Source organism: Hibiscus syriacus, unplaced genomic scaffold (genome assembly GCF_006381635.1).
Source record: "Hibiscus syriacus cultivar Baekdansim isolate YM2019G1 unplaced genomic scaffold, ASM638163v2 tig00110695_pilon, whole genome shotgun sequence".
Lineage (NCBI taxonomy): Eukaryota > Viridiplantae > Streptophyta > Magnoliopsida > Malvales > Malvaceae > Hibiscus > Hibiscus syriacus.
The window spans coordinates 26,095-39,355 of record NW_024062829.1 but is presented as its reverse complement, the minus strand read 5'-3'; the positions used below and the strand labels follow the sequence as shown (position 1 = coordinate 39,355).

Genomic DNA, 13,261 nt, shown 5'->3' with positions numbered 1-13,261 from the left:
CCCAAATGGGAGATGGTCGGTGTTGGCATACAGACAAACTATGCACAGGGACGTAGAGGAAGGGCATTCAAGTACCTGAAACTTGGCACGAGGACGATACGGGGACGGCCGGGGTACGTACCGGGATGTGCCATGATGGCAGGGTATGGTCGAATGATACAGGGGACGTTTCGGTGCTTGTTGGGGATGTTTCGGGGACGGCATGACTAGAAACACTGAATTAGGGCAATCATATCCCATCTCATCGGCAGCACAAGAACAAAGTAAAATGATAACATGCAACACCCGATTCAAGTAAAAGGGGAGGCTTAGAACCATTTTCGGAGCTAGATTCGTAAAGGAATAGAGATAACTATCTTTAGAATAAAATCAAAAACAAAAACAAGAGAAGAACGAGCTTTACTCTCGATATTGAGCCCTGTTGTCTCGCCGGTCGTAGGATCCCAAAAGCACAAAGGTATTTTTTTCATTTTAGGATAGAGTAAAGATTTTGAGTCTTGTTTGAGACTAGGTGGTTTAGAGGTTGAAATATTGGCTTTTAGGAATAAATGGGTCATTGACCTTCATCGTTGCCGGTTTTATGGCGGCCGGAGTGGTGTCACCTTCTCTCGGTTGGGAGAACAAGAGGAAAGAGAGAGTGAAGAATGAAAAGGCTGGGTAAAAATTAGGGGGTTACGGTTTATTGGTGTTATAATGGGGTATATAAACATACCAAAACGACGCCGTATTGGACTCCTTAACCCGTGTTTTGAGTTTTCAGGGGAAAAACCGTTTTGGTCCTTTGTCTTTGTAACTTAATGTTTTTAGTCCATAAATGAAATGGATTATCTCTATATTGAGCCTTATAACTTTAATAAGCTTATATTTTAGTCATTCATCATTATTTATATATCATGGTTTAATTGTTGACTTTTTCAATTAATTGAAAGTATTTCATTTTAGTCCGCCGTTTATTATATGCTAAAAATGTTTTTTTTTCCCTTCAGTGATTATAATTACAGAAGAAGTAAAGAGGCAAATGTTTCCTTTAAGTCAGAGAAACGAATTTAAATTTATAATTTAAAGAATGCTCAAATGTTAGGATTTTACTGATTTGAGTCTTGATATTTGACTTTATTTATGATTTTTTATATATATTTATAATTTTAAAATTATTCTATATGCTGTCCCCGTACCCTATAATTTTAGAAATTGTCGTTTCCTATCTCGTCCCCGTATTAGTGCAACATAGCAATAAAGCAGGATATAATTCTTTCTTTTGATTACACTTTAGTTACTGCTATTGATTTGGTAATCAAAATCGTTTTGCCACTATAGCCATTACCAACTTTGTGGATTCCCTATAATCCACCACTTGCCTTCTTTTTTCTGTGGAATTTTCTTTTCTTGTTAATTGCTGTTTTAATTTCCCTTTCAAATCAAGGCTAAGCACCGAACATTTTCCATTCCTTTTTAAACATAACGCTATAGAGAAAGAACTCTCTTCCCTGTCTCTCCCATTTTCTTTTGGGGTGCAAAGTCCATTGACAGAACAAAAGAAAGTTTCTTCCTTTTCTTTGGGTGTGATGTCGTTCTAAAGAGTTGGAGAGATAAGAGAAGGAAATAAAAAGGAGAAAGAATGGCATATTGTTGATGGACATGGTTTAAATAATTTGGTATGAAGATGGATATAGAAACTCAAGAATGGCATACTGTTGATTATATTGTGGTCCTTACCAAGTATAGAATTTATGTTCTGTATAACTCGGCTACGAGTCATAGGATTGCTGGTACCGATGTTATGTCTGTAAAATATCAAGAGACTATAGAGTACATCCTTGTCAACTGTGAAGTGAAGCCTTTTTTCTGTGGGTGTCTGGTACGTCTTTCAACATCAAATTGATATTATATTAAGGTCTTGGATGCAGCAGTTTCTTTGGTTTTTTGTGTGACTGATACTACTCTCTAGATGTTAGATGTTTACGATTGTTTCCTAAATCAACAGATACATCTTTACTGTTATGCTGGTCTAATTCAGTTCTTTCGTCAACTTCCTCCTCCATAGCAATCTAAATACCTTGTACTAAATTATTTTTTTGATTTGCTGGTAGTAAAGAGGAAACATTTTTTGATTCCCGAGCATATCTAGATCCGGATTGCGAGGACGATTTCATCAGTGTCAATGGGGGTGAGTATATAAGAACTTTTTGAATTGATTTGTCTAACAAGCTTATCCAATAACCATAAATGTTAACTCTCAGGATGTAAATTTGGTTGTCTATGATAATTTGTGATCATTTGCTTTGGTTGTTTTTGTGTGTAAAGCATCTATATAGCCATGCTAACTTTATTGCCATTTTTCTTTTGTTTTTTGTTTTGCCAATCATTTCTATTTGAGTATTAAAGCTCTTGTCTGATAATTATCCGATCGAAATTGTATGCTTCTGTGCAGATTTTACTCCTTCTCATGGTAATACCACTATTCATCAGAGCTTCTCTATGGAGACATCTCGAGTTAATGGTATCACCGAGAATGGATATCCAGGGTCAGTTTCCGAATCACCCCCAACAGGAAAGAAAAAGAAGTTGATTGAACTTTTCCGAGAGAGCTTTAGAGATGACCATGATATTAGTGAGCTAAATACCTCAAGCAACCAGGGGATTGCCAATGAAAAGACAGTCAAACCAACAACAATCCAAGACATACTACCTCAGAAATCCGCAGACGGTACCCCTTATGTATCTGCAGCTAACTCTCAGTGCAGTAGTGAAAGGACTTCAAACGGAGATAATCCTATCCTCAAAGAGAAGCCAATTAGGTCTGTGCAACGTTGCCTTCCAAGCTTGGTTTCATGCGGTAGTTTTAGTGAGAGGAAAAAGATGGCCATGTCATAGCTGTTAACGATAAACCTTAATTTCCTGCTTTCCGGTTAGTAGATTGAAGAAGCCCGAATCTCGGTTCCCGGAGATCATTTGCTCGAGACGACCTCAACTTTTTTGTCAGCTTTAACAAAGAGTAGGGGTCACGGTTACACACATATGGGACTTTTGGATTCAAGGCAATGAAAAGCAGCCCAGTCCGATCAGGATTGTACCATCTCAGTCAACTTGATGATGTTAATTTCCTTTCAACATGAAGTTTATACATACAGGTCTTCTGTAACAAAAATGCAAAAGAATCAAACAAAACTTTTGTAAATGACCCTTGTAATATTATATATATTTTAAAACAACTGGAAATGCTCATTGTTTTAATTTCTACTGTAAGTAAATAGCATGGATCTTGCATATAGTTTTTGGAACTCTTTCAATTTCTACTGTAAGTAAATGGTAAGATTAAAGTTTGGAAACCAACAAACAGCTTTAACTCGGAAGAAGAAAATATCTATATCACTCATTGCTCTGTTCTTAACAAATGGAAATGTCTTCATTCATGGACTCTGAATTTTATAAAAAAGAATTGGTGCAACTTAACAAGCTTTTACATGGCTGTTGAATCTGTTCTATTCGATCTAACAATACGTGCGGGAGAAACCCTGCAAAACTGACTGAAACAGTGGAGAGTGAAACTTAAAAAGATGAACCAGAAGATGTGTAGTTCAAACCTTAGAATTTTGTTTGCTGTTAAGAAAGCTTGGGTCTTGCTAGATGAGGAAAGGCGGCCAAAATGTTGTATGCCCTTAAGTCCTGCCTGGTCAAGATCCCAACAACAGGAGACACCTGCAGGTGGATCAAATTATCAGGAAACAACGTTGTAAGGTGTATACAATGGTAGGATATAGGCATGAAGAAGAAGATAAGTGTTTATGGTTGGTAAACTCACCCCTGCCCCTTGATACTTCGGCACAATGAGTAGATGTCGGAGTCCAACTTGCCTGAATAGAACCATGGCTTTAGCCACTGACATGCTTTCCACCACGGTGTAAGGGTTGTATTGGTGAGAGGATGTAAATCAATATACATTTCCATTTCCTTGCGGGTCACTGCCACCTGCTCATCTTGAGTTCTCTTTCAGCAAGCTCCACCCAGTTGAATTTCTCCCTTACTTCCCATTCCTCAGTTCTTCTCTTCTCTTCTCTGGCAGGAACCATTTCTTCTTCAGGGCTTGAACAAGGTGAGCTCTGAGGATCAGTCCATGCAGTTCGGTTGCACCAGTGGCTATGGTGCCCGGCGCCATCACGCCCTGGTCTACAATGGGAAATGCATGGTGTGTAGTGTTTTTCAATACGTCCACGATCCGTGAAACCTTTCCACCCACAAAGAGTGACTACTGGTGGCTTGACATCAGCAAGCTCACCAACTGTGAGATTTCTCATCCAGGGTTCAGGATTTGCATCCAGGAAAGGAAGGCCTTTAAGTTCCAATATAATCTCATAGATACTAGGTTGAAGCAGTCTCCAACAGTTTTTGCAATCAAAAGAACCATCATTGTTATTGGCAGCAGCAGAAGGTTGTTTGTGAGTTCAAGAAATATGACACAAAGTGACACAGTCATCCTCATTGAGCCGGCCATAAGAGAGGCAGCACCAAGAACAGTATAAAGCCCCTGGTCTAAGTTTGTATATGATTGCATGGCGATTCCGAGAAGCCGACCATAACCCGAGCCCATGAGGATGATAGGGAGGAAGAGTCCAGAAGGAACAGCAATGCCAAAAGTAATGAGTCCTAAGATGCAATAAAGCGCAAAAAAGATTAAAATGGAGGAAACATGGAATTCGGATGAAGTGTTGGTTGAGAAAATGTTTCGAACAGAATCATCATTAGTTGTAAGGAGGAGGGTAGCTAGATCATTATAGTATCCGTCAGGACAGTTAAACTGTTTGAAGTTCCCCGACCGATCATTTGTAGGACAAGTCTCCCGAAAAGATGGATCGCAAGCTCTGCACTGTGCTAGAAACGGAAGACAAAATTGGCACACTGAGGTGAAAATAGAGACTGCAAGAGCTAGAAGTAGTTTATGCATTTTCCCCTTACTGTAACAGATTAAAAACATTGGTTATTAATCAAGCAATTGAACCAAACTAATATTGCTCATTGACTAGTTTATCGAAACTTTACAATACGTTGAAAATAATTCAATGTAGCTGCATAATTGAAGAGAAAGATGGATTAAGTAGCTTACTGGTTAATGAGATTGTAGAGTCTTAGGACCTTATGGAGAACATGATTATAAAGGCTTCCCAAAAGTCCACCAATGATTCCAATTATGATAACTGGGATTACATCCATGGCTTGGTAGCTGACTTTAACGTTGCTAACATCGAACATGATCAACCCTCCTGATCCAAAAAGGCCACATTTCCCGGAATTGCAGATTTCAATGAATGCCCTTAGAACCACCACCACAACTGCTGTACTAAAGAAAGTTCTCCAGAGAAGGGCACTCCTCCACCATGTAGCAACTTCTTCGAGAGCGAATAGGACACCTCCCACTGGGGCACGGAAAGCTGCACAAACACCAGAGGATGAACCACAGGTGATAATATCTGCCATCCCGATCATTGTTGAAGTAGCGAAGCCAACGCCACTTGATACGTAGTTATCAGGCCCTCCTTGTGCAAGTAGTGAAGCAATGCAACTCCCAATATGCACTAAAGGCCCTTCTTTTCCCAGATCTAGACCGGCAGAAACTGCTCCAATGCTGCCAACAATCTACAATTAACAAATTTATCAGCGCACTAGCTAAGATACAAAATAAAGTGAAAACTATCTCATGCTAGATCTAAATATAGATAATTAATAAAATCCATTGGCAACCCTACAACTGATCAAACTCTTGAAATACCAGATCTGATCAATCTCTGCTTATCTATATTTTGTTGAAGTTTAAAAACAGAAGCCAGATATGAGATCAGACGTTCATTTTCTACCTATATGAATTTGAACCATTAATGGAGCTTTCAGCAGTGATTTCTAACATAAAGCTAACCAACCTTGACAAGCAATGTTGTGGCACCAAACATGTTAGGAGTATCAACTCCATTGAGATAAGCCTTGATTTCAGGAATACCAGGACCGGCTGCAGTTGGGCAAAACACACACAGAGAACTGCAGCAACCAAGGAGAGAAAAAAATTGATCCCGGTAAAAAAGATCAACCCTGATATATACCTGCAACAAATTCAGATCATATTAGATAAAATCTAAAGGTTAGTCTTTGGACATGAAAGCATTAATACAATGATCAGAACTCAAGCAGTGTATAAGAAAAGATGAAAGGATTCCATAGTCCTTACCTTCCCTCCTCAATGAAACCAGCAATAGCAAGAAGCTTGTAGCCAGCAATGTTCTCGATTGCAAGATTGATAAGTGTAGCAATTAATCCTGTTAACAATCCAACAAGGAAAGCAAGTGACCATTTCAAGAAAACGTACTGCAAAACTTGAACCTTGGACCTGCTTCTCCAATCATGCTTGAAAATATCATTTTCATTTATCCTGCACCAGATTATTCCAATACATGTTATCAGAAACAATGAGCAAATATGAAGGGAAAAACATAATAGAAGCGACCAAGGAGAAGGAATCATAAGTAGAATTATTACTCGTAATCCAAACTCTCTATATGAGAGACCTTGGCTCCAACCAAGGCTAGTGGAGTGGAAGAAAGGGTTCTGTTTCTTTTGAGAAGTGGCTGACGTAAAGAATTGCTTTCAGGGTCTCTTTCTTCTTCTTCTTCTTCTTCTTCTTCTTCTTCTTCTTCTTCTTCTTCTTCTTTACGAGCTTCAGCCTCCGAGTTTCGGGGAGTTTCTGGTTTTCCCAAATTGTTTGAATCAGACTCCATCAATCAAAGAGAGCAGAAACAAAAGAACTAATGGAGAAGAGGGTTGGCTTTTGGATGGCAATGGATTGACTTTGAGATTGAACAACAAAAGCCTTTCAAATCTATTGGAACTTTATATCCTGCACTTAAGCTAATTTGTCTCGCTTTAAACTCGTCTTCCTTCAAATTTACATCAAGTTTCACAATAAAATAAACATAGCCAGAATTGCATAAAGTTTAATTATGACTTTAGAGGGGGTTTTTTCTGTCATTGACATACGGTGGGCGTTTCAATTAGTCGTCGAGTTAAAAAAAAAAATTACTCGAGTGGTTGTGTTTTATTTTATAGTTCAAATTTGATTTAAGATTTTTTTCGAGTAGAATTAAATTAAGTTATTCGAATTTCAGTTTAAATTTAATTGTAAATATTTTTAATATGATGATACTATTTGATCTTAATTTAAATGATTTTTTATAATCATATACAATACATATATTTTTTAATGTGATGTATATATATCATATAGAATCGAGAGACTATACTCGATCTTGAAAATTAATCCACTAATAACTAAATTTTCAAGTTATTCGAGTTTTATTTTATAACTAGGCTCGAATTTATTTTTTTTTAAATCGAGTTTATGAAATTATAACTCAAAATCAATTCGAGTCGAGTCAAATTTTGTTCACCCCTACACACTATTAGAGGTGACAACAATAAAAAGACTAAAAAATATCAAATTCAAGAACCAATATGGACTAAAATAATTATAGGTTAAATTAAAAAAGTAGCAAAGTTAGGGACTAAAAATAAATTTAACCCAAAAACCATATCACGGAAATCACTCCGTATGATTTTTTTGTGTTTACAATCGATTAAAATTGGCCCACTTTTAACCAAATGGGACAATATTACTTCACATTTGGACCCACCAATAATAAAGCCTCACTCATATCATCACATGTAAAAGTTCTTAAAAATACAATACAAAATATAAAGTTGAATAAAGAGTAAATATATATTTTAATGTTTAAATATAATTTTAAGATGTAGGGTAAAGTACATAAATGATTCTAACTATAAGATATTACTTTGTTGAGTCTTTCGATTATTAAAAGTTATAAAATGATCGTTAACTATAGAGAGTTGTTTTCTTGAACTCGACTATTAAAAGTTACGAAATTATCACCCAAGTATTCGTTATGCTCCAAACTCGTCATTTTTCGTTAAAATTTAACGGTCGTCTGAGTTGGACGTTAACATATTAACTGTGATATGATAGTTGTTTGAGATAATGAGATCAAATTATATCTCAGCCATCATATTAACATTCAGCTCAGACTACCGTTAATTTTTTAACGAAAAATGAAGAGTTTGGAAATAATGAATATTCGGGTGATCATTTTATAACTTTTAATAGTCGAGAGACTCAACAAAGCGACTCTCTATAATCGGGAGACCAAGTTATAACTGTTAATAATAGATGGACTCAATAAAATAGTATGCTATAGTCAGAAGATCATTTATGTATTTTATCCTTTAATTTAATATTTTATTTAAATTAACATTGAGATTTAATTATTTAATTATTTATTTAGATATTATAAAATATATTTATTGATGAATAAAAAAATGATCACGTTAGCTTTTAATTGTTTCCCCCATTTGTCTCTTTATCATTCACACATTATTGAATGAAATTAAGAAAAAATAAAAATAAAAATGTTGTTGGTGACAGAAAGAACAGCCTCATCTCAATCAAAGCCCACTTGGAGTTGGACAGGAGTACGATGAAGATGAGTTGAGCGCGTGAAGGTCAACGAGGGAGAAAAATCGGACCCATGAGGTGTCTGAAAGGGCAGACTTATCCGTTCCTTTATTTATTAAGAGAAACAACGTGATGGGTCTTGTTGATTAAGCCACGTGTGAAACACTGTGTGGGTGGACGGAAATGAAAACCAACCTGGCATCTTCTAGTGGGAATCTTTCAACACGTGTATAACCCTCCACCATGCGATGGTTTAATGCAAATTTAGATTTGGATTTATTTTGAGAAATTGCAAATCAAAAAATGAGAAAAATACGATTTCGAGACGGCACTTTGCAGCAAAATCATATTTGACATAAACCGACCAAAGAGAATGCTCTGTGTGATTTCATAAATTTTTCGTTTCCTTTATTAATTTTTTTTTAATCTAAGGTGATTATAAGTAGGTCATATTTAAACCAATTTTTAATCAATTCGACCCGACTTGAAATATATGTATCTTCCACCCGACTTGAAAAATATACATCCTTCACCCAACCTAAACTCGATCCGTCTTTTTAAGATAAACCCTGAACCCAATCCAAAATAATATATTTATAAAAAAAATATTTTATTCAATAAAAAGGGAAAATTATATAGAGATGAATATTGTTGTAATTATCCCTAAATATATAAAATAAAATAACAATTTTAGGATCGATTCGGGTCAGATTTTTTCACCCTAAATTTGAATCCGATCCGAACCAAACCTAATTTAAAAACAAAATCTTACCCAATAGGGTACAATCAAGTCATAACCCAGGTCTTATGTCTATCTCTAATTATAAGGTAGCATTTGTTCTAAAGATTTTTAACCATTTGTGATGAAATCAAATGTCTAATAGTCTCTGATACTCAAACTTGAGATCTTTTGGGATAACCAGGTATGAACTTACCCCCTAAAATTTTTAAACTCCTATATATTTTACATATTTCCTTTTTATTTTCAATTAAAAATATGTTTTGACCTCTAGAATTTTATAAATTCCCACCTACTTAAAAATTTATAAATTTGTGCCTTCTAACATAAAATTATACGTTTATCCCTGGGAGATAACAACTATCTTTTTAATCATTGAGGTAACTTAATTCGTGCTAACAAATTTGATTAGATAATGTGATAAAAAAAATTATCATATAAAGTGCAAGGATAATTATTTCTTAGATGGTGTAATTGTTATAGTGTACGTCAGATGACGTTCGAACCACACAACGTCTTCAAGAAGACATCTGAATGATACAATGTCTTTTCCCAAATTGTATACATATCCAAAAACTTATAACGTTACAATTTTATTAAAGACGTCGTGTCATCTGGACATATTCTGAAAATATTATTTCGTGTGAACATCTTTCGACATAAACCATAACAATCACGCTACTTGAGAAAGTGATTCTATTCACACCCTACATGATAAAAAAAAATCCTTCACATTAATGGAAAAGTAATTTTTCACCTCATAAGTAAGGCTAAACACCAAAAAAAATGATTTAAAATCATGTAGAGGGCATAGTCCACCCAAAAATTGAAAAATTATAATTTAGTCTTTAGAATTTTTTAAAAATTTAATTTGGCTCACACAATTTTCAAAAATTCAAATTAACCTTTAAATTTTTTGAATATTCTTAATTAAACCGTCCCATAATTTTTAAAATTTCTCATTTTCAAAAATTTTAGTTATATCCCAATTTTTTTGAAAAAAAGGTAAATTGAACCCTTCAAAAATTTTGAAAATTTTAATTTAAACTACTAATTTTTTTAAAGTTTTAAGTTGTCCTCTAATTTTATACCAAGCTCCGCCATTGATTTTCAACCTAACCTCAAAAACTCAAATTTATAACTTTTAGGTGTCTAAACAGTTAATATTGTTAAGTTCAGATATTAAGTGACACATATCAAACATATAAAATTTCAAAAAATTAAAAAAAAAATTTATAAGCTTGACATGTGTCACTTAATGACAAACACCTAAAAATATAACGTCGAAAACACTAGCCACCCATTTTTAACAAAAATTTATTTATACACCTAAAATTAACTTTAGATATATATATATATATATATATATATATATATATATATATATATATATATATATATATATTACATTAAGTCATTCTTTATTTAATTATTGAATAGACTGAGACGGCGTCCATGTTCATAGAATAATATTTTTATTTTATCTACTTCGGGATTAAGGATAAGATTAGAATTCCCATCTGTATAAACGATCAATTTGTGTGGCTTTTGATATCATTTCTTACTTTTCTTTGGGTAAATTACATGTTTAGTATCTAGAATATCATTTTTGTTTCGTTTTAATACCTAAATTTTTATTTATTTTAAAATCATACATAACATTTACTTTTTATTTCATTTTGATACATCGTAGTTAAAAACTTAGCGATTATAGCATATACTTTTTTAAATTACATAATTCATCACTCAACTATGTTATCACTCCTATTTTGGTTATTGAAGTTTAATTTTTTAAATTTAATTACTTAACTTTTAAATTACTATCACTCTAATTTTTAAACTTATTTTTTTATTTTAATAATATATTAATAAAAAATAATAAAAAACTTATGTAACAAAAATTATTAATAGAATGAATTAGAGTGGTTAAAACATGAGCCATTTGAAAGTTGAGTACTTAAATTGAAATTTTTTAAATTTTAGTGGCCAAAATAGGAGTGAAAAGATAGTTAAGTGGTGAAAGATGTAATTTACCCAAAAATTTGTGTCATGTTATAACAGTTTGATTAAGTTTTTAACGGCTAAAATGAAATAAAAAGTAAATGTTAGGTATGATTTTAAAACAAATGAAATTTTAGGTACTAAAACAAAATAACACTAATAATTTAGGTACTAAACGTTTATTTTACCCTATATTTTTCTACCTTCATATGATTAAGTGTAACTCGTGAATCACCTACTCAATCAACTGTACTTTCACAAAATGATTGATCAACTTCTCTTTGATTTGGAAGCAATCAATTCAACCAATCAAGATATGTTGGTGACTGGGAAATAAACGAACTCAAGAATTCATAAAACCTTTAGTTAAAATTGATATTTAATTTTTTTCTCTATTTAATTATTAAATAATTTATACAGGATAAATAAAGGTTTGATTTTAAGATTCAATTTGATATTTAAAATATTTCTTATTCTATTTTGACCTCAAATATTAAATCATCATAGATTAGTCCCTGGATCATAAAATGGACTAATTGTTCTGATAATCCAACTATGGCTAATAAGGTAATCAATAGTGTTCTAAGTGGTAAGTGTAACATCGCCGATTGAGGGTATTATAGAAAAAAGTTTGTATATTTTGATGATATTTTTATTACAAACTTACGAATGATTGATGACAATGGATAATTCCCAACGACGGACATTGCCGATCAATTGACCGAATTTTAGACAGAAGGCTCAGAGAAAAGACACTATAAAGAACAAAAGGAAAAGTTGGGGGGGGGGAAATCTAAAAGAACTATTTAAAACCCTAAAACGACATTATTCTGATAAAAGACACTAAAACGTTTACACCCTGACATTCTTAGAAATCGAACCCAGAACCTAAAGGAATAATAATAATTCATTTATCACCAAGGTCGTTTGGTTTCTACAAAGCCTATTATACTCAGTTTCATATTCTTAAAAGGGGACATCCAACATCTCTTTCTTTATACCTAAACTATTGTATCGTTTTGTACCAGTAAAGTAACATTTCATATTCTAAACAGCAAAACAACTGTTGTAAAACTTGCCAAAACAGTATGTGCACCTCTGTTAATGACTGTTGCTTTTTCATGTATAATGTTCTCATATTACAATTATTGACAACCTGGGAAATGAAAGTTAAGTTTGATTATCACTTTCATACCATACATCGCTTGTTCGAGCGACTCGAAAACAACCGGTTTTCTCGCTAAACTGAACAAAGAATCCTGAACTAAGATTAATCAACACAATACTCTCAGCATCCAAAACTGCAATCTGTAACAGGGTAGTTTCATCTGAAATTTCTCAAGAGCACTAGCTTATTGCCTCTAATGGTGCCTAGAGGTCTTGAAGGTCTTGTATGTAACATATAATCCCGAAATTATCGATCAAACACTTCCAAGGACAAGTATTTGACCAGAGTAAATCTGAAAGCATAGGTTGTAACCCCCTAGACCCGGCCTATGCGTTTCGACTAAGTCTAGTGGATCACATTATAATTATTAAAGACATTTTTCGCAACCGTTATTCCATCAATATAAAATCACATTATAAAAACATGAAATTATAAACAATTTATACTATCAAAAACCAACTCGTAAATATAGTACAAATAAATAATAATTTAATTTAAAACATGTCTTCAAATTCAAAATCACAATAAACCGAGCAGTAGTAGCAAAAGTGTTATCATTATAAAATCCGATATTTTAAAATAAGGTCCATGTCACCAAAATAAAGTAAACTTGCCAGATAAAAACATTACAATCTGATTTACTTCAAGAGATATGTTGATCCTCCAAGTGCTCGAACCAAGGTATCTACCCAACAGTATCTGAAAGGGGAAAACATTTTCAAAAGGTGAGCTAGGCTCAGTGTGTCCCAACATTTCCATAAAATCACAATAGGTACAAATCATAGTCCAGTAATCTCACAAATTCGTAAAAGAGTTTAACTTTTTGAAAATCATAGTTTAAACC

At 33.6% G+C, this 13,261-nt stretch overlaps 1 protein-coding gene and 1 pseudogene across 1 annotated transcript; one reads left to right on the top strand and one right to left on the bottom strand.

Annotated features, from left to right (window-relative positions):
- Positions 1–580: 580 nt before the first annotated feature.
- On the top strand, positions 581–3,172 carry LOC120138608 (uncharacterized protein At3g27210-like). The gene is made up of 3 exons (XM_039154044.1): positions 581–657; positions 2,091–2,167; positions 2,432–3,172. Exons 1-3 carry the CDS (start codon positions 581–583, stop codon positions 2,872–2,874), a joined length of 597 nt encoding a protein of 198 aa, XP_039009975.1. The 3' UTR covers positions 2,875–3,172.
- A 185-nt stretch (positions 3,173–3,357) lies between these two features.
- On the bottom strand, positions 3,358–6,909 carry LOC120138609 (annotated as a pseudogene).
- Between the last annotated feature and the right edge of the window lie 6,352 nt (positions 6,910–13,261).

Excerpts from the sequence above, each read along its gene's own strand:
- LOC120138608 (XM_039154044.1), top strand. The coding sequence starts at position 581 with ATGGCGGCCGGAGTGGTGTCACCTTCTCTCGGTTGGGAGAACAAGAGG. Across the intron at positions 658-2,090 it reads GTGAAGAATGAAAAGGCTGG|TAAAGAGGAAACATTTTTTG; the intron begins GTAAAAATTAGG and ends ATTTGCTGGTAG. Across the intron at positions 2,168-2,431 it reads TTTCATCAGTGTCAATGGGG|ATTTTACTCCTTCTCATGGT; the intron begins GTGAGTATATAA and ends GCTTCTGTGCAG.